Source organism: Schistocerca gregaria, chromosome 2 (genome assembly GCF_023897955.1).
Source record: "Schistocerca gregaria isolate iqSchGreg1 chromosome 2, iqSchGreg1.2, whole genome shotgun sequence".
NCBI classification, from domain to species: Eukaryota; Metazoa; Arthropoda; class Insecta; order Orthoptera; family Acrididae; genus Schistocerca; species Schistocerca gregaria.
In genome coordinates, this window is record NC_064921.1 from 164,011,767 (window position 1) to 164,034,752 (window position 22,986).

Consider the following 22,986-nt stretch of genomic DNA (forward strand, 5'->3'; position numbering starts at 1 on the left):
GCTACTGAAATACTTTGTCCTGCGCATATTTCGCACAGTAAATGGCCGTTAGAGTTTAGTAACCTGGAAATACTGTTATCATATATATGGTAACAAACTTTGTTAGGAAATGGACGTAATGCTATGCAGTTAGTGCAGTGAACAGCATTTTGGATTACCTCGCAGGAGATCAAGGGTCCGCTTCTCGCATGAGGCATATTTGTTTTCACTTGATAAATGTAGTTTTCGTGGTACAGTACCTGCCGTCTTAATCTTCATACAGCGATTACAGTGGCTCTTATACAAAACATTTGTCGTTAGGTACTACGAATACAGGAATGGAAGTACAATCGTGTTCATCAGTCAGCTTTTAAAGAAACTTTTTGCACTTAATAGACGCTAATTGTTTCGCACCACTGCATCTACTTGACTCCAAACTTGTTTTGTGGTTATCCTCTCCTAATGGTCCCATCGGTAAGTACCAAATATTTTTCTTGGCACTTGCATGTACATTAAATTTTGTTATGGCCTTACGTAGAGCTTTGGAAATAATCTCGATGGGGCCATTAGGGAAGGATACACAGAAAACAGGTTTGGAATCTAGTAGGTGCAGTGGCAGTAAACAATTATCGTCCACAACGTGCCAAATGTGTTTTGGAAACCTGAGCAATGAAAACGATTGTACTTCCATTTCTGAGTTTGTAGTACATAACTGCAAGTGTTTTCTAGAAGACTCACTCTAAACCCTGTATGACGATTAAGACGCCAGGTACCCTACTACGCAGATTACATTTAGTAAATAAACACAAATACACTGCAACCCACAAGCTAACCCTCGAACTCCTGCATGTTAACCCAAAATGCTATCTATTGCACCAACTGCACAACATTTCTAGTCATCCTGACAGGGGTAGTTCTCGTCCATGTGATAACAGTGTTGCCAAATAGCAAAGCTTTAACTTCTACTTACTGCCCGAAAAATGCGCAGTGTGAGAGACGTTTTTGTATTGCTAGTACGTGAGGAAAAGCGCTGTGAAGCCCGACTGCGTGATTTTTTCTTCGCCCTGTACATGGAGTCTTACCTCACCTAAGAGTTGTTAGGCCCAAGTGTTTATTTGCAGTTTCTTTTTTGTGAAGTGTAGCTGGAGTATCTCAAACAAATACTGCTCGTCACGTCTATCATGCGACGTCCAGCGTCGACGGAAAGCATCGGTTTGTGTACCGTTACCAACAACACGATTTTTAGTTCAGAATTTTACGTGATAATTTGATAGAGCTGTCCCATGTTAGTCTAGTGTTATATTCGTTTTATAAACATCTCTTAAAAGGAACAGTAAAATACGAAAAATAAGCAATGCTCCGTCGCTGCTGCAAATCTAGGTTATTATTCGTGGATACACCTTCTTCTAATACATGTCGACAAACAAATATCGCATTATAACAATTTCTGATAGCTCTGTCGAATGGGTACGTACAATTCCGACTTACTAATCATTTTGTTTGTAACGAGAAACAACATATTAACTGGAATCCACCCCTTCTAATTCAGCATCTAGGAACTCTACTAACTGTGTACTTCGAAGTGTCCGATTATATACTACTGGCCACTAAAATTGCTACACCACGAAGATGACGTGCTACAGACGCGAAATTTAACCGACAGGAAGAAGATGCTGTGATATGCAAATGATTAGCTTTTCAGAGCATTCACACAAGGTTGGCGCCGGTGGCGACGTCTACAACGTGCTGACACGAGGAAAGCTTCCAACCGGTTTCTCATACACAAACTGCATTTGACCGGCGTTGCCTGGTGAAACGTTGTTGTGATGCCACGTGTAAGGAGGAGAAATGCGTACCATCACGTTTCCGACTTTGATAAACGTCGGATTGTAGCCTATCGCGATTGCGGTTTATCGTATCGCGACACTGCTGCTCGTGTTGGTCGAGATCCAATGACTGTTAGCAGAATATGGAATCGGTGGGTTCAGGAGGGTAATACGGAACGCCGTGCTGGATACCAACGGCCTCGTATCACTAGCAGTCGAGATGACAAGCATCTTATCCGCATGGCTGTAACGGGTCGTACAGCCACGTCTCGATCCCTGAGTCCACAGATAGGGACGTTTGCAAGACAAAACCCACCTGCACGAACAGTTCGACGACGTTTGCAGCAGCATGGACTATCAGCTCGGAGACCATGGCTGCGGTTACCCTTGACACTGCATCACAGACAGGAGCGCCTGCGATGGTGTACTCAACGACGAACCTGGGTGCACGAATGACAAAACGTCATCTTTTCTGACGAATTCAGGTTCAATTTACATGATTGTGACATACGTGTTTGGCAACATCTCGGTGTATGCACATTGGAAGTGTGTATTCATCATTGCCATACTGGCGTGTCACCCGGCGTGATGGTATGGGGTGCCATTGGTTACACGTATCGGTCACCTCTCGTTCGCATTGACGGCACTTTGAACACTGGACGTTACATTTCAGGTGTGTTACGACCCGTGGTTCTACCCTTCATTCGACCCCTGCGAAACGCTACATTTCAGTAGGATAACGCACGACCGCAAGTTGCAGGTCCTGTACAGGCCTTTCTGGATACAGAAAATGTTCGACTGCTGCCCTGGCCAACACATTCTCCAGATCTCTCACCAATTGAAAACGTCTGGTCAATGGTGGCCGAGTAACTGGCTCATCACAATACGCCAGTCACTACTCTTGATGAAATGTGGTATCGTGTTGAAGGTGCATGAGCAGCTGTACCTGTACACACCATCCATGCTCTGTTTGACTTAATGCCCAGGCGTATCAAGGCCGTTATTACAGCCAGATGTGGTTGTCCCGGGTACTTATTTCTTAGGATCTATACACCCAAATTGCGTGAAAATATAATTGCATGTCAGTTCTAGTATAATATATTTGTCCAATGAATACCCGTTTATCATCTGCATTTCTTCTTGGTGCAGCAATTTTAATGGCCAGTAGCGTATATCTCGACAAAACGAATGTCGCACTAGACTGATTTCTGATAGCTCTGTGGAATGGGTATGTACAATTCCTACTTAAAAATCATTTTGTTTGTAACAAAAAATAAATCGACGCTTTCCATTGAAACTAGTCATCGCATGCGAGACTCATGGTGCAGAATTCATATGGCCTGATTCATGCTACACCTTACAACAACGAAATTGCAAATATCTGCTGAAAGGCCAAAGAGAATGCACGTGACGACGCACAGGAGAGATACGTGGTATATATACTGACAGTTTAACATATGCACCAAATTGTATTCAGTTGTGGGGTTTCACAAAAAAACGTCATTGTACTTTGGACGCATTAAATCATAAAGACGCATCTGTTCTGAGACTTAGTTGACGTAGTATTATGCATTATGTTCAACATGTGAGTCGAGCCGTCGAAACTGCGCTCACTGGTGCGTTACAGATATCTGGGAGAGGGAGAGTATGCCTAATAGTATTTCAGTAATTCCCATGCGCGAACTTGAAGCCAGAGCGCATGCGCGAACTTGCTCGTCTCTTACATGCTATGTGATTTACATAGTGTCTCTGACGAGAGCTAAGTCGCTAACTACTGTCATATATAATGTTTGTGTGTCCGATATGTCAACATGAATATGAACTCCACGGGAGTTTACGGAGATGGAAAAGCACACTCTTCGATAGCTGAAGAAACTGTTGCGAAGAAAATAAAGGACAAACTCGAAGACGGTCACCTATGCATTTCATAGGATTCAGCCAGTTGTCAGAACTTCGACGGCATGAAAGAGGAGATTCATCTCGCGACCATAACGTTACTGTTAATTGCAGCATTTGTGACTTCTCAGCTTCGAGGGAAGTGGGCATCCTCTTTTTAAACATATTCGCAATGTCAAACTAGTGAATCAGGAAGTATGGTTTCAATCATTCACTGCTTCTACATCACGAAAAGAAGAAATTGAAAAGGAGGGTAACGTTTCATTCATCAAATGTTTGAATAAACGTTTCCTAACTGGGATTCACATTCGTGTAAATTTTTTTTGAAAGACATCATGTTTACGCCAGTGACTGTTAAACTTTTTATTTCCACTACTGCAATTTCGGCCTTAGGCCATTATCAAGTGCAGCCGAAAAACAAAATGTTTATAAGATTTTTACAAAAACCGTTGTATATTTTGACATTCGGACGATTACACAATTTGAAAAATGCAGCTATGTAACCATTTTTACCTACATGTTTTGCTTTAAGCCATGTCAACTTTATACACGCTGACACACTTAAATGTCGTTGTCATCTGCTATTCCATACATTCGTAACGTTGCTGAGTAGTGCGAGCACATATGTCCATATATCGTAAAACAGCACAGTCTGTACATACACGTGTTTGTTTCACCATCGCTAGTAACTTTTGCACTAAACCACAGCAGCGAACGACTGTTTACAGGCTGCTGGTAGCGTAGTGTTTGAATGTTGCAAATTGTACCAACGGAACGAAAATTTAGTTAGAAGTGTCACCTGTGTGGCACCTAAATATCAAACTCCACCGGTAAACGGCACGTGAAAGCAAAGGAAAACTGGAGGCTAAACGGATTTTGGCCATCTGGGATCAGAGTGAAGGAATTCATGGACGGAACCTGTTACGCTTCCTTTCAGACCACATACGTGCGTCATACGAGTAGTTTGCGTCACCAGCAGCAGCACAGAAGGTAAGCCGCCATTAAAATTGCTGCTCACGTTCTTCTGTATGCAGTCTTGGAGGAAATCAGAGGTTTAATCAAAGCCTAACGAGCTCGATCGAATCCACCTCTTAACAAAAAAAAGAGTTGCAAAAAGTTGAAAGCAGTTTTAATTTTTCACGTTGTTGAGCATGAGGTGGATTGAAAATGTGTCTCTACTTGGCTGAACGAAATGCAAGCAAGTGGAAATCCGTGTGTTCCTTTGTCTGAGCTACCAGAGCAATTCCCTATATTTGAAAAGAAAACTGTGTTAATTATAATAAACGATGCACAGTGTAGCATGCTGCAGGACTACGGTGAAATTCTGTATACGTACAATCTCATTTGACGAATTAGACGCAATCTTAGGACCCACCATCACCTACCAAAATACAAATGTGTGTTTGACACGGCAACTGAAATGTTTTACATGTGCACACACATTACTAAGTTAATGCAGGGGACGTTTGTTCGCCCTCATGTTGGGGGCCAGAGAAAGTGAAAAGCTTCTTCACTTTCGCTTTTCTCCTTCAGCACACCACCATGTGATTGTACAGATTTTGTGGTGCAGACAAAAAAGTTTTCCATGAGCGGCCGCCGTAAAGTAGCCAAATACTTTGCGCCTATGCTCTACTCAGATGGAATGTTCAGATGTGTGTGAATTCCTACGGGACCAAACTGCTGAGGTCATCGGTCCCTAGACTTACACACTATCCAAACTAACTTATGCTAAGAACAACACACACATACCTATGCCCGAGGGAGGACTCCAACCTGCGGCAGGAGCGGCCGCGCAATCCGTGACATGGCGCCTTAAACCGCGCGGTCACTACGCGCGGCTACTCAGATGGAGTTCGCGCATGGCCAGTGCTGAAATGGCTCAAGGTATTTGCTACAGGTGTTGGACAGAAATATGGAAACACCAACAACAGAACACATTACCATGTCTAATACGATATAGGAAACTCGCTGGCTTTCAAAACAGCTTTAAGTCTTTTCGGAATGGATAAATACAGGATGAAAAGTGACTTCTGAAATTTTCTCGGCGTATTTGTTCTTCTAATAATTTCCGGGTATGCAGCCGGATCCCGTCGACATTCTGCCACGATATTTCGGCCCAGAGACGTCCGGCCATCATCAGGTGAGTACACAACTACTGAAGAGCCCAGGTGCAGTCGAGGTATTTATACCGATTCTCGTGGCAGAATGTCGACGGGATCCGGCTGCATACCCGGAAATTATTAGAAGGGTGAAAAGTGTTTCAACCGACAAACTCTGGGACGTTATGGGGGACATCAAAAGAAATAGTTTTTCCTAATGTCATTTTTTCCTATGTGGAGTATTTAACCGGTATAGGTAGAATTCTCTGGTGGCAAATTAATTAAACCTACAAACACTTTTCCATTTTTATATGACCAAGAGACAACACATTAACAGAACCCTCTTTCAATTACAGTAGATCTTCAAAAATGCCTCCATTGACACGTAAACAAGGGTTACAGCGTCGGGTCATGTTCTGTCTGACACGGACAAAAACCCCTGAATTATCCTTAAAAGTTCCTGCTGCTGCTACTATCCGGACAAACAGATCCTCTTCTGATATAACAAGAGTTGCATAAACAAGGTTGTGCATCTCTCGCCACACAAAAGAAGTCCGGAGGGGACATACCTGGGGATCGAGCAGGCCATGCTACAGGACAACCTCTGCCAATCCACGTTTCTGGGAACCGTCGGTCCAGGAATCGACACACACGACGACTGACATGTGCGGGCGCTCCGTCATGCTGGGACCGCATGCGTTGTCTTGTAGGGAGGGGGACGTCTTCCAGCAATTCTGGCAATGCTCTGGCGAGAAAACTGTAATAGTGCCTGCCATTTAATGGCCTATGTAGCAGATACGGCCCAATTAAACAGTCCCCGACAACACTGACCCACACATTAACGAAGAACCACACTTGATGAGCACTAGTGACTGTGGCATGTGGGTATTGTGCATGTTGAAGACTCCATCACGCCCGAACGTTGCTTCATCGTTAAACAACACAGAGGATGGAAATGTAGGATGCATTTCACACAGTTCCAGGTACCACAGCGAATACTGCGCTCTGGGTGGATAATCAACTGGTTAGAGGATGTGGACACGCTGTACGTGAAATGGACGTAACAATTGCTCTCGAAGGACTGTTCTTACATTCATCTGATTCGTCCCCATGTTACGTGCAATTGCACGAGTACTGATTGAAGGATCCCGCTCCACATGCTGCAAGACAGCTTCCTCAAATTGCAGCGTTCTTACCGTGCGACGGCGTCTCTGTCCAGGATTGTGCTCCCTGCCGCCGTTGGATAAGCAGCTGCAGCAGCAAGTCGTATAACCCTAGCTTACTTATTTGTTAGATAGTTTAATTAATTTCTTTGCAAGTTTTGGGGTACTTGCATTGTTTAATTCATATATTTCGGGCGTATTATAGTATTTGAGGGTTGTAGCATCGCGCCTTAGTACCTGAATAGTGTAAATTCGCGTAGTCGTCTGTCTTCTGTCTTTGTTTTGAACAGCCAGTGTCGGTTGGTCACAGTCATTGTGCTCCCTGCCGCCGTTGGATAAGCAGCTGCAGCAGCAAGTCGCATAACCCTAGCTTACTTATTTGTTAGATAGTTTAATTAATTTCTTTGCGTGTTTTTGGGTGCTTGTATTGTTTAATTCATATATTTCGGGCGTATTATAGTATTTGACAGTTGTAGCATCGCGCTTTAGTGTTTACTTGGTAGATTCTTATTTAAATTGCGTGTGAGTTTCGTATAGGAGGTGCAATTTCGAGTTTTAGTTACTGTAATTGTAGATTCAGCAGATTGCAGCGCAGTCGTTAGGCATTTGTACAGGTTAGTTGATACATTCTTTGCGTGTTTCGCTTGTGTTATCTAGGCACGGACTCGTGTTTCGGTAACTGTTGTTAAACATCGATTAGAATGGACAGGGACTGCGATTGCTGTGTTCGGATGAGGGCTGACTTGGCATCCCTTCGCTCTCAGCTGCAATCGGCGCTGACTTCGGTCGCGCTGCTTGAGGCTGTTGCCAATGGGCACCACTGTGGGGAGCCGGACTTGGGTATCACGGGGATGTCAACCTCGTCCCGTCTGTCCCCAGATCGGTCTGCCGTTGTGGTTGCCCCGGTTGCTGCCCGCAGTGGGGATTGAACCCTCGCCTGTGGTTGATTGGGAGGTCGTTCCAAGGCGTGGCAGGCAGCGAAAGGCGTCCCCGGAGGCTCATCAGAAAGCCTCCCCGGTGCGTCTGACAAACCGGTTTCAGGCACTGACTCTGGCTGAGCCAGATGCAGCCGCCTGCCCTGTTTCAGAGGATCATTCTCAGCCTTCAAGGTCCGGGCAATCGCAGAGGGTGGGCTTACTGGTAGTTGGGAGCTCCAATGTTAGGCGCGTAATGGGGCCCCTTAGGGATACGGCGGCTAAGGAGGGGAAGAAATCCAGTCTGCACTCCGTGTGCATTCCGGGAGGTGTCATTCCTGATGTGGAAAGGGTCCTTCCGGATGCCATGAAGAGCACAGGGTGCAGCCAGCTGCAGGTGGTGGCACATGTCGGCACTAATGACGTGTGTCGCTTTGGATCTGAGGAAATTCTCTCTGGATTCCAGCGGCTATCTGATTTGGTGAAGGCTGCCGGTCTTGCTTACGAGATGAAGGCAGAGCTCACCATCTGCACCATCGTTGACAGAACCGACTGCGGACCTTTGGTGCACAGCCGGGTGGAGGGTCTGAATCAGAGGCTCAGACGGCTTTGCGACCGTATTGGCCGCAGATTCCTTGACTTGCGCCATAGGATGGTGGGGTTTCGGGTTCCGCTGAATAGGTCAGGAGTTCACTACACTCAGCTGGCGGCTACACGGGTAGCGGAGGCTGTATGGCGTGGACTGGGCGGTTTTTTAGGTTAGAAGGCCTCGGGAAAGTGCGGGATGGGCTGCAATGTCAAAGGGTGCTTGGCAATTACAGGACGTGCTTGGATCAAGGAACAGTCGGAATTATAGTTGTAAACTGTTGTAGTTGCGCTGGAAAAGTCCCTGAGCTTCAAGCGCTAATAGAAAGCACAGAAGCTGATATCGTTATAGGTACAGAAAGCTGGCTAAAGCCTGAAATAAGTTCTGCAGAAATTTTTACGAAGTCTCTGACGGTGTTCAGGAAAGATAGATTAGGCAGAATTGGTGGTGGAGTGTTTGTGTCTGTCAGTAGTGGTTTATCTTGTAGTGAAGTCGAAGTAGATACTCCGTGCGAATTGGTGTGTGTGGAGGTTATACTTAACAGCCGAATTAAGTTAATAATTGGCTCCTTCTACCGACCCCCAGACTCCGATGATACAGTTGCGGAACAGTTCAGAAAAAGTTTGAGTATCGTAACAAATGAATACCCCACTCATACGGTTATAGTTGGTGGGGACTTCAACCTACCCTCGGAATGTTGGCAAAAATACTTGTTCAAAACCGGTGGTAGGCAGAAAACGTCTTCCGAGATTGTCCTAAATGCTTTCTCCGAAAATTATTTCGAGCAGTTAGTCCACGAACCCACGCGAATTGTAAATGGTTGCGAAAACACACTTGACCTCTTAGCCACAAACAATCCAGAGCTGATAGAGAGCACCATGACTGATACAGGGATTAGTGATTACAAGGTCATTGTAGCTAGGCTCAATACCATTTCTTCCAAATCCATCAGAAACAAACGCAAAATAATTTTATTTAAAAAAGCGGATGAAGTGCCACTAGAAGCCTTCCTAAAAGACAATTTCCATTCCTTCCGAACTGACTGTGCGAATGTAGACGAGATGTGGCTCAAATTCAAAGATATAGTAGCAACAGCAATTTAGATATTCATACCTCATAAATTGGTAAGAGATGGAACGGATCCCCCGTGGTACACAAAAAAGGTCCGAACGCTGTTGCAGAGGCAACGGAAAAAGCATGCGATGTTCAGAAGAACGCGAAATCCCGAAGATGGGCTAAAATTTACAGACGCGCGAAATTTGGCACGTACTTCGATGCGAGATGCCTTTAATAGGTTCCACAACGAAACATTGTCTCGACATTTGGTAGAAAATCCGAAGAAATTCTGGTCGTAGGTAAAGTACACAAGCGGCAAGACGCAGTCAATACCTTCGCTGCGCAGTGCCGATGGTACTGTTATCGACGACTGTGCCGCTAAAGCGGAGTTATTGAACGCAGTTTTCCGAAATTCCTTCACCAGGGAAGACGAATGGAATATTCCAGAATTTGAAACGCGAACATCTGCTAGCATGAGTTTCTTAGAAGTAGATACCTTAGGGGTTGCGAAGCAACTCAAATCGCTTGATACGGGTAAGTCTTCAGGTCCAGATTGTATACCAATTAGGTTCCTTTCAGATTACGCTGATACTATAGCTCCCTACTTAGCACTCATATACAACCGCTCGCTCACCGATAGATCTGTACCTACAGATTGGAAAATTGCGCAGGTCGCACCAGTGTTCAAGAAGGGTAGTAGGAGTAATCCATTTAACTACAGACCTATATCATTGACGTCGGTTTGCAGTAGGGTTTTGGAGCATATACTGTATTCAAACATTATGAATCACCTCGAAGGGAACGATCTATTGACACTTAATCAGCATGGCTTCAGAAAACATCGCTCTTGTGCAACGCAGCTAGCTCTTTATTCGCACGAAGTAATGGCCGCTATCGACAGGGGATCTCAAGTTGATTCCGTATTTCTAGATTTCCGGAAAGCTTTTGACACCGTTCCTCATAAGCGACTTCTAATCAAGCTGCGGAGCTATGGGGTATCGTGTCAGTTGTGCGACTGGATTCGTGATTTCCTATCAGGAAGGTCGCAGTTCGTAGTAATAGACGGCAAATCATCGAGTAAAACTGAAGTGATATCAGGTGTTCCCCAAGGAAGCGTCCTGGGACCTCTACTGTTCCTGATCTATATAAATGACCTGGGTGACAATCTGAGCAGTTCTCTTAGACTGTTCGCAGATGATGCTGTAATTTACCGTCTAGTAAGGTCATCCGAAGACCAGTATCAGTTGCAAAGCGATTTAGAAAAGATAGCTGTATGGTGTGTCAGGTGGCAGTTGACGCTAAATAACGAAAAGTGTGAGATGATCCACATGAGTTCCAAAAGAAATCCGTTGGAATTCGATTACTCGATAAATAGTACAATTCTCAAGGCTGTCAATTCAACTAAGTACCTGGGTGTTAAAATTACGAACAATTTCAGTTGGAAGGACCACATAGATAATATTGTCGGGAAGGTTGCGTTTCATTGGCAGGACACTTAGAAGATGCAACAAGTCCACTAAAGAGACAGCTTACACTACACTCGTTCTTCCTCTGTTAGAATATTGCTGCGCGGTGTGGGATCCTTACCAGGTGGGATTGACGGAGGACATCGAAAGGGAGCAAAAAAGGGCAGCTCGTTTTGTATTATCACGTTATAGGGGAGAGAGTGTGGCAGATATGATACACGAGTTGGGATGGAAGTCATTAAAGCATAGACGTTTTTCGTCGCGGCGAGACCTTTTTACGAAATTTCAGTCACCAACTTTCTCTTCCGAATGCGAAAATATTTTGTTGAGCCCAACCTACATAGGTAGGAATGATCATCAAAATAAAATAAGAGAAATCAAAGGTCGAACAGAAAGGTTTAGGTGTTCATTTTTCCCGCTCGCTGTTCGGGAGTGGAATAGTAGAGAGATAGTATGATTGTGGTTCGATGAACCCTCTGCCAAGCACTTAAATGTGAATTGCAGAGTAGTCATGTAGATGTAGATGTAGATGAGGTAATCTGCTAAATGACCTGGTCTCATGCAGACGTTGGTACACAGCAGCTGAGGTCGTATGATGCGGGATACGACGATTAGGATATTGTTGGTGATAAACCCACTGTGGAGCTCGTCCGTTGTGGTGCGTTATGTAGTATGCACTAACCATATCAGTGTACTCACACCAGGTGTATCGCTTCATTAGTAAACAGAGACAATGCACTACTATACTGGTGGACAGCAGTTGCCTACAACTGAAGATCGTAATACGCCCTCTAACAACTGAAGAGCGTAATACGACCTCCACTGGTTTAAATAATTCCCATAGGATAAAATGATATTAGGGAAAAATATTTGTTTTGATGTCCCCTACCACCTTCCAGAGTTTGTCGGTTTAAATACTTTTCTCCCTGTATACATCCTGTGCGGGTTTCAGCGGACTCTTACACCATTCTTTTGCAAAATAATGGCAAGTCCCGGTAACGATAATAGAGGTGGATAGCGATGGCGCACCTTTCTCTCCCAAGTAGACCACAATAGTTCAAAAGTATTGTTATCTGCTGATTATAGTGGCCAGGGGATACGCGACAGTTCGTCCTCGTGCTAACAACACCAGTCCTGTAGGATGGACACTGTGTGGACAGGGGTCCTGTCGACCTGGAACACAGCATCAGCGGAAGTACGGTGAAATTCTGTATGAGTACAACATCATATGACGAGTTAGTAGCAATCCTGGGATTCACCATCATAGGATGGACCTGATCGCCCAAAATGGTCATATGATCCTTAGCAGCAATGCGATCTTGAAAAGTAACCACGGAGCCCATGGAATACAATGATATCATCGAAATCCCGCTATGTTTCACTATGCAACGAGACTCATCCGACAAAATGACTTTCTTCCATTGTTCCATACTACAGGTTTTGTGGCATTGGACTATGTTTTCCTGTTCAAGGAATTTGCATTGTAACACCCCACCCGTCACTTAGCTGGCTTTGGCGTGTGTTCACCCCAACTAATTGACTAACAGATCAACAAAGAGTGCAAAAATTGCCGCAATATCGGATAATGCAAAAATGTAATATGGCCCTGTGACTCCTGATTGAACTGTGGTGGCAGTGTTGGCATTAATTTATTCAGAATTGATCACTTTTAGTTAAAAAGGGGCGCACATTGATGTTATATTCAGCTACTGAACACCAGATGCAAATGTTGAACCTAAAAATAATTAAGAAAGTGACTTGGGGTTTCAACTACTTGATTGAAAACAGATGCAGTCGATTAGCACAAATTTATTTTAACTCCCGACCTTCAATCATCACATTACAAGACTCTCCTATCAGACAGTGGTAATAAATTGTGTTTGCGTGCATTAAAGCGCGATGACTCAAAAGTAATTTCTATTGACTGACCCAGCCGTAATGCGAAGGGCGAGAAGAATTTTACAATACACGGCCCATGAAACCCTCGTGGAAACTTTGCCGTCGTGATCCAAAAATTAATCAGTGGCCAGAGACGGCGTGATATCACCGAATACCGCGTGGCGGGGCGGCGTCATTGAGCAGACGTTGGCTGACCTCATGTTGCTGCAAGGCTGCGCACGTCTATTCACTCCTAGCTATTTTGCTCAGTATATAGCTGACCAAAACTCCAGGCTCAATCGTTCCATTTGCTAGGTCCTAAACTGCAGAGATGCTCACTCTTTCCCAGGCAAGCTGAGTAAAGAATGCCACATCCGCACTCTAGGCAAGCTGGGAACGGAAGACCTCTACGGAGACTTCTCACAGTCTGCTCTTCGCCTCAGTTTCCCCTCCAGCAAAATCACTTACGCCAATTGCAGCGCAAGTCGCGTTAATTGTGTGTCGCTTCCCAGCGCTGACGAATGCCTGCTCTGGGAGTGAACAAATTCCCACAAAATTTCCCTTCCTCTCAACTTCTGCTATTTCGCTCCTCCCATCAAGGTTAGCGTCTGCACAAACACCAATTTTTCCGGAATTCTGACTCCCAGGAGAGTACTTCAAATTCCTTGGTCCTACGATCCCATCGGAGGCCAGCGTATTTCATGCTGTCGCTCTTCACCTGATTTACTTCAGGCTCTGCGGACCGTGAATTCACCATGAAGTTGCTATAGTTACAAACACGCATATTTTGACCTCTGTTGACCGTTCCACAGTAGCTTTGCGCGGCTTTCTATCATGTTTCACAGAAAATGGGATGATGGACATCAACAGGCATAAAGTTCTCCGTCTATTTCCCGGTACACCATCATGGAGTCGGGGTCAACCACCCACTCAGTGTCACTCACATTAAGGTGGCTGGAGGCCGCGCACTGTTACCTCTTTCCCAGAGCTTGAGCCGCCCTAAGCTGCCTATTGTCGCTTCACTTAGCTGCTGCCCCGGCCAGCCATGGTCACTTATGAGTACTTCCCTGGGGTAAACTAGCCTCGAGTAAATCGACGCGTTTCCACAAAGTTTTCATATCATGTGAATTACTTTAAAACGATCACCTGACATTAATCATTATAATATGTCCATACTATACCCTCTACAAGATACATTGTGCCTCGTCAGTCATTTTTGTTCAGCCCTACTGTTCGGTCAACGTGAGTTAGGTGATCTGTAATGACTTCATGTAAGGGGCATAGTTCTTGCCATTTTACAGCATTCCTGATGACTGCTTATGGAGCTCCCTTCCTGTTTTAATGCTGACAGCGTTCACGAGTGCGACATTCAATTCTGTAGTGACTTTTGCAGCTGTCGTCTTCGTATTTATCGTCACAATCCTCTTCAACGACCACCTGTCATGACCGTTCAACACATGCTTTCATCCACATTGTGACTGAGCACACGAAATTTTTCCTCTTTTCCTGTATGCGCTATAAATCGTCGATACGACGCCTCTTGAGACACAGAACACTTCGGCTACCTTGATTATGGAAACCCTCACTATACGAGCACGTATATTTGCCCATGTTCGAATGCACCGTGCTGCGACATAATGGACTCACATTTACAAACAACTTTGACTAGTCTGACACTTGCGACGTGCAGTTCTGAGGACTCTGGACAGGTAGCATCCGTGATCATATGCAATAGGCCAATAAGTTGGCTTGACTACAATCTGCATTTATGTTCAAACTTGCATTTCTCACTGTCTTTCCAAATTTTTACTCTATACCTCTAGCCACAAGTCCAACCGTGCCACATTCCAAACTCGTATGGATGGAAAGACAGCAAGCCAGGGGTTTCTGCGGCAGCAGTAAAAAAGGGTCAGAAGTTGGGAAATAGACGTTTAGAGTACATAATAAATCTATAGGTAGTCGACAAAGTAATATGAAGCAATTGCGGATGTTTTGTGCAAGAGTAGGATAAAATTCCGTTGGAAATTTTACGAATGTATTCCGCGAAGAACTTAAGCTGTCCTCAAAGCCTATGGTCGCCCAACTCCTTATTAATAAATAAATAGTGTGTACCTTTTTTCTTTATTGTTATTTCAACACCTTTCGTAATAAAGTGGACCGGCAGCGGCAATAGCACGCCGCTCGTAGGTCACAGACATTACAATAGAAACAAGGAAGACACAGAAACAAAACATAACGGTGGACAAAACCAGTAGACACAAGAGCAAAACACACGAAGCCGTTCACAGGCGTAGAAAAAAAAAAAAGAACTGTGAGCACTGTACACGAACACTGATGATTGAGATGACACACGTGACTGATGGAGCGTGGGCGGCGAAAACACTGAAGCACTAACACGACGGCACACACAGAGAACCGTTGGCGATGATCTCCGTCGCTGACATGTGCGAGTCTGGGGGACCTGCCAAAAGGGGAAATGAGGGGGAGGCGAGAGAGGGGAGAGTGTAGATGCCAGGATATGGGTGAGGAGGAAAGAAGGTATGGGAGGGTAGGGGAAGCCCAGGGGGAGGAGGGGGAGGAAGGGAGGAGGGAGAGAAGGGAGAGAGGGTGCCCTAAGGAAAAAACTCAGGATGTGGCAGAAGAGGATCAAAGTTGATAAGAGGGGTAGATGGAGGGGATGAGGGCATCATCACGGAGGGGTGAGTTGGTGGAAGCCACCTTGGGAGAGGGTAGGAGAGATGAAGGTCAGGTGGGACATGGGAATACAGGCGCAGCAGCAGATGGGAGGTGGGAGAGGATGGGAGAGACAAGCGGGTGAGGGGGAAAAGTTTGTGGGAGGTGTAGAGGATCCGTATCCGTTCAAGGAAAAGGAGGAGGTGCGGGAATGGAATAAGGTCATACAGGATCCGCATGGGGGAGGGGAGACAGATGCAATAAGTGAGGCGGAGAGCATGGCGTTCTAGGATTTGTGAAAGGTAGGAGGGGCGGAGATCCAGGCGGGGTGGGCATAGCAGAGGATATGGCGGATGAGGGATTTATAGGTGTGGAAGACCGTAGAGGGGCCCAGACCCCATGGGCGGCCAGAAAGGAGCTTGAGGAGATGGAGTCTAAGCGTTCCTTGGCTTGGATTGTCCGGAGATGGGGGTCCAGGAGAGGCGACAGTCAAGGGTGACGCCAAGGGTGGGGGTGAGGGCGATAGGACGGTCATAAATGGTGATATAGAAATCGAGGAGACGGAAGGAAGAAGTGGTTTTGCCTATAATGTAGTGTGTACCTCTCTGGTGTACATATTATTTTGTTCACCCCCTGTACCTCGACCTAGCACATGTCGTAAACTCGGCTGCGTTTACACAGGTGACCACGCTGCCCACGATGAGCACATTGCCGACCGCATCGTCGGAGGAGGCGGACTCGGAACCCGAGTACGAGGAGGACGCGGGGGCGGAGATGGGGGCGGAGGAGCCGCTGCTGGCGTCGCTGACCGCCGTGGCGCCCTCTGTCGGCGTCCGCGCCTTCCGCGGCGTCGGCAGCAACCATAGTGGCCTCGCCATCGGGGCGGTGCACGGCCGCCATGTTGTCATCGAGCCGGACCTCAAGGTAAGTGAAAAGACGATTGACCTATTCCAAATTCGAAATCTCTGCATCCTATTCTGCGAAGTGAGGCAAGTTTCCGTACGAACATTCGATGAAAGTGGACACATTACACAGCCAAAACATTGAAATGAGCGTTTGGCGCCATTGGCTGGGAGGCCCCTTGCAGGGCAGGTCCGGCCGCCTTGGTGCAGGTCTTATTACAGTCGACGCCACAATGGGCGACCTGCGTGCCGGATGGGGATGAAATGATGATGAAGACAACACAACACACACACACCCGACCCAGCCAGGAATCGAACCCGGGCCCCTTAGGACCATTCAGCTTTCGGGGTGGACGTCAAACAAATTAAGACTGACTTAACATTTCCTATACTATTACGTCCCTGTTTATTGGCTGCCTTGTCAAAGGTTCCTCGTACGATGTAAGATTAGACACTGCTTCTATCATTCCTTAATACACTGTCCATCGACGCCACAGATTTATTTACTCTCCACCAACTGATGCATAGAACAATAAGGCACAGTAGCAGAAAACTTAATTCATACTACGCTACAGTAAAAATGGTGGCAGTTTTCAGGCAAGTACTGCGAAATTATGCCCTTGCTTGACGGGGTGGTTCTAAAACAGAAATGTGGCAACACGATAAGAAATAATCAATAAAATATATCCTATGAAATTGGCTTTTTATAATTCGCTGTTGTTTAATTCAATTATTTCTGCTATAAAATGGTCCTATGTCACTTTCCACGCTCGATATGCGGGTCAGCTTGAGTCTTGTTTTCGTAGCAGCAATATAAGCCAGTGAGCTGCTCAGTCTGATGTTGTTCCTTGGAAAGTGTACGTACCAAAGGCTGGAACGTTTTCAGTTTTTGATTTTTGACTTGAGCAAGTCTGCTCTAAACTTTGGCTACTGCCTTCTCGCTATGTAACTTTACGTAGATAGCCTTGTTATGTTATGATATTTTTCATCTTGGTTAATGTTTCTGTCAAATGTACTTTTCTATATATTATTTTACAGGGTTATTAAATTTTTATTATGATAAAGACATTCTTAGAAGTGTGGAAACCTACATAAATGTATTAAACAATTATTTGCAACCGTCTGGGTGTGTTATTTCTCGTTGAAATAACAGAAATGGAGGTCTATATAGTGACGTAAATCTTTGTAGAATTTTGAACCATATTTAATGCTCCCGCGTTATGACGTTTTTGGAGAAAGAAAATCACCTCTGTAAAAATCAAAACAGAGCCTGCAAACGGAAAACAGCTCCATCCGTTCGTCCGTGAGGTCTATAGCTTCGTAAACAACAGCGTCCGGATTGATGCTGTATTCCTCCACCTGCGGAAGAAATTCGCTGCAGATCCGCACAGTCGTATAGCCAACAAAATACGAGGTAACTGTGTATCGGACCGGATAATGGTTGGGCTAAGGACTTGCTAGTAGATAGAATTCGGCATGTTGATCTTAACGGGACGAAATCAACAGATGTCCAGGAGATTTTGGGAGTACCATAACGGAGCGATACATAGCCATTACTGTTTACAGTTTATGTTAATGATATATTTTTCCAAAGTCGGAAGCACATTCCCGGATGGTCTGTTGCCTATAGGAACGTTGCAACGCCAGAACACTTTAGTGAAACGCAGGGCTTGCAGAGTATAGACGGTTGGTTTAGGGTCAGATGGCTGACTGACAACGTAAATAAATGTAAGGTGTGGTGCATAATTAGGCGAAGACATTCACTGCTGTTAGATTACAATACTGATAACAAATCACCGTAAACAGCAGAGCTGCACACTAACCAAAATTACGGATTGGTAGTTTTGGCACATTATATAACTAATGTAATAAATGGTAGGATTGATGGTGATATTGGTAGCACTGTTAGGGAGAGGAACAAAAATGAATGTGTGGGAGAGGAACAAAGAGCAGATGACTTCTTTTTGTTTGTTTATTTTTTGTTTTGCACTTAATTACAATCACACATCATTCAGTATTAGTCCATTACGTATTTTATATCCTTACAAAATATGATAGCATTTCATAAGTAAAAAAAATAGCTGCTCACGTAACTTCTGCTCTTTTATGTAACCAAAACAATTACTTTTGCAAGCACAGTTTACATGCAAAAGCACAAAAAATCAACATAATTATTATTGTTATTTTGTATTCAACAGAATGTTCTCCATAATAGTCGAAGGTATCAGTTTCCTACTATAACTGATAAGTGCGAAAGTTGTTTAGCAGTGACAGAAACATGTTATATAATAACTCGAAGAAGCATTGAAGCGATGTTTGGTATGTTTTAGTTTTGTACACTTTGCGCTCTTCGAAGGAATCGCGTTTTCTAGGGCTGTACGATAAATTTGTATTTTTATTTTTACTAAACATCCCTCTGTTTCATGTTACAATTCAACAACTTTCGAATAACACCTGACTTAAACAATGACAATTGCAATTTCGGTACAAATACTGATGAGTTTTAAGTACACAGATGGCCATAAAAATTGCTACACCAAGACGAAACGCAGATGATAAACGGGTACTCAGATATATTATAGTAGAACTGACGTGTGATTACATTTTCACGCAGTTTGGGTGCATAGATCCTGAGAAATCAGTACCCAGAACTGGCCGCAATAAATGCCTTGGTACGCCTGGGCATTGAGTCAAACAGGGCTTGGATGGCGTCTATAGGTACAGCTGCCCATGCACTTTCAACACGATACCACAGTTCATCAAGTGTAGTTACTGCCGTAATGAGACAAGCCAGTTGCTGAGCCACCATTGACCAGATGCTTTCAATTGGTGAGAGATCTGGAGAATGTGCAGGCCAGGGCAGCAGTCGAACATTTTCTGTATCCAGAAAGAGCCGTACAGGACCTGCAACATGCGTTCGTGCATTATCCTGCTGAAATGCTGGGGTTCGCAGGGATCGAATGAAGGGTAGAGCCACGGATCGTAACACATCTGATATGTAACGTCCACTGTTCAAAGTGCCGTCAATGTGAACAATAGGTGACCGAGACTTGTAACGAATGGCACCTCATACCATCACGTCGGATGATACGCCAGTATGCCGATGACGAGTATACGCTTCCAATGTGCATTCACCGCGATGTCGCCAAACACAGGTGCGACCATCATGGTGCTGTAAACAGATCCTGGAGTCATCCGAAAAAATGACGTTTTGCCATTCGTGCACCCAGGTTCGTCGTTGAGTACACCATCGCAGGCGCTCCTGTCTGTGATGCAGCCTCAAGGGTAACCGAGCCATGGTCTCCGAGCTGATAGTCCACGCTGCTGCAAACGTGGTCGAACTGTTCGCGCAGTTGGTTGTTGTCTTGCAAACGTCCCCATCTGTTGACTCAGGGACCGAGACGTGGCTGCACGATGCGTTACAGCCATGCGGATAAGATGCCTGTCATCTCGACTGATAGTGATACGAGGTCGTTGGTATCCAGCCCGGCGTTCCGTATTACCCTCCTCAACCCACCGATTCTATATTCTGCTAACAGTCATTGGATTTCGACCATCGCGAGCAGCAGTGTCGCGATACGATAAACCACAATCGCGATAGGCTACAATCCGACCTTTATCAAAGTCGGAAACGTGATGGTACGCATTTCTCCTCCTTACACGAGTCATCACAACAACGTTTCACCAGGCAACGCCGGTCAACTGAGAAATCGGGTGGAAACTTCCCTCATGTCAGCACGTTGTAGGTGACGCCACTGGTGCCAACCTTGTGTGAATGCTCTGAAAAGCTAATCATTTGATTATCACAGCATCTTCTTCCTGTCGGTTAAACGTCGCGTTTGTAGCACGTCATCTTCGTGGTGTAGCAAGTTTAATGGCCAGTAGTGTAACAGACTGGAGCATATATATATATAGAACAAAGTGTTCCGTATATTATGCGGCTCTTCACACATCCACAGCGTTTTGAAGCATCTTTCGCAGCTCAGACGTGGAGGAAGAGAGTCACTGGTGTTCTGGAACGTAGCATCAGGGATGTGGAGCCATGCCGATCTCCAGTGCCGTGACCAGCTGCGTTAGATTGCTCGGTTGAGAATCCATGGCGCGAACAGCCCGATCGGTGTGGTCCCACAGTTCCTCGACTGCGTTTAAATCCGGTGAGTTTGGTGGAAAGGACAATATGGTAAACTCATCCTGCTGCTCTTCGAATGAATGAAACATGGAGGGGGGGGGGGGCGAGAGAGAAGTTAGTGGCACCACATGTACCAGTCACCACTCACCGTAAGATGCCTAGCGAATTATAGACGTAGATGTCAAAATTTCGAGATTTGTACAAACCAGCAATTGCGGAGCGTCGCCCTAGAAACAATCGTAGAGTTATTTTGGAAGTGGGAAAACTGAGGGATCAACTTGAACCGGAACAACGACTATAACTTCGGAGTTGTAGGATGGATGGAATCGAACACTCGATGATGTGAGGCTAACAAGTAATGGACAGAGATGTTTACTTTTCCAGAGACTTTTGTAGTGTTTGTATTTCCAAGACGACATAATAAGTGTCTCTTCGTCGGGTGTATCGACATATTCTCTGGTAGCGCATATGGATTCCTTGGTGGTATTTTGACGAAAACTGACGTTTTGAGGTTTTGGCTGTGTACAAAATACAAGTTGATTCTTGCAACAATCAACTTTTGTGAATCAGAGAAAATCGAATCAGAGAAAATGTAACATATTGCATGACTTGATTAAAAGAATGGCTTGGTTCGTAGGAGATGTACTGAAACATCAAGGAACAGTTAATTTGGTAATGTAGGGAAGTGGGGAGCGTAAAAATTCTTTAGGGAGACCGAGTACTGACTACAGTAAACAGGTTCAGATGTATTTAGGATGCAGTAGTTATGTAGAGGCAAAGGGATTTGCAGAAAACCGACTATCGTGGGACGCTGCTTGAAATGTCTTTGGACCGAAGACCATAAGAGCAGCAACAACAAAATGTTCTTCTGTAAACTTTAGGAAATGGAAGGACTTTCAGGAATTTTTCTGTAATACGTAGTGAGCCGTGGCTGGATCGCCTTCATGCCGTTTATTCTTTGGTATTTTGTCACAACCGAGTGGCGCCTTATCTCACCCTGAGTTACTACCATAACGAGTTGCTGACTTGCCCTTGTCAGTGGCAGCAGCAGCAATACTAGGACTGCTGTGCCGTCTTTGGTGTGACTGTTGTATCTCCGTGTGGTGGTGTGTGTGAGGCAGTCGGTCGGTTGGGACAGAGCAGTGAGGAAGTCTCCGCGGCGCGCGGTCAAGCTAGGGCCGCTGGCGGCGTGCACACGCGGTCGGATTTGTGAGGTGCTAGCTGCGAGACCTACAAAGTTCATATGATGATGATGACGATGTTTGGTTTGTGGGGCGATCAACTGCGCGGTTATCAGCGCCCGTACAAATTCCCAACCTTTTCTCAGCCTAATCTCGCCACTTTCATGAATGATCATGAAATGATGAGGACAACACCAACACCCAGTCATCTAGAGGCAGGTGAAAATCCCTGGCTCCCTCCGGGAATCGAACCCGGGACCCTGTGCTCGGGAAGCGAGAACGTGACAGCGAGACCATGAGCTGCGGACACAAAGTTCATACCGCACCGAACCTGGACACTGACGTTGAGTGATCAATTAGCTTGTTATGAAACCTCAGCTGCTGTGACATCTCTTCATTCATTGCCGGTTGCTGCTTCCTGGGCCCTTCCCGCAAGGAGCAACGTATGGTATGTTGGAGTTGGCGAAATTTTGCAGCCGTCTTCCTATTTGGTGTTTAGGTATTGAATTGGTTGTTACTTATTAGTGAAGTGCACCAGTGGTATTTTCTGCCTTGTGGCCGTTAACGTTTCAGTTGCCTGCCGTGATTGTTAGCGTAGTTTTTCGGCAGTGTGTTTTTCCTCATCGTGTTGATGCTGTCTGCGCGGCTTGTAGTTCGACAGCCTTGGTGTTGTTCATATTTTTGAGTAGTTATTGTGCCTTGACTCTATTTAGACGCCAATTTTAGTGCTGCTGGTCGCTTCGTTCTCACTGATATTTTCCGTTGTCGTGCCATTGGCCGAGCGGAAGGCAATTGATTAACTTGTTGATTGGTCCTTCATCCGTCCCTGGATCGGGTTGCCATACGATTATTTAGTCTTACTCTTGGCTGCCTGTCTCACCTAAGCTTATGTTAGAAATACCTCCTCAGGCCAAACCTTGGAACTCTTCTGAACACCATTGTTCTGTTGTTTTTAGATTGTGATTTTCTTTTAGTCTGAAGTACTGTGTGAGGTCTACAGCCATCTATTAATTCAGTTTGTTTCAATTTTAAGATTAGGCCTTCAGCTGCCTCAAATTAAAATTTAAAAATTTAATTGTTTAAAATCTTTTAAAATTTTCTTCTCTATCTGAAATTATTATTATCCTGGCCTTAAGCCTTGAGTTGTTTTATGTTCAGTATGTGGCCTTCAGCAGAGCTTTTATGTGAGATATTTTTTAAGATAAGGCCTTCAGCCATCTCAAATTAAAATTTGAAAA

The 22,986-nt window shown here is 45.1% G+C and overlaps 1 protein-coding gene across 1 annotated transcript in view; it reads left to right on the plus strand.

Moving 5' to 3' along the window:
* The window catches only part of LOC126336594 (uncharacterized transporter slc-17.2-like), a 1,359,524-nt gene that overhangs the window by 312,617 nt on the left and 1,023,921 nt on the right, over positions 1–22,986 (plus strand). The window contains exon 3 of the mRNA XM_050000458.1: positions 16,218–16,460. Coding sequence (XP_049856415.1) covers positions 16,218–16,460 — 243 coding nt within the window. The remainder of the gene's footprint in view (positions 1–16,217; positions 16,461–22,986) is intronic.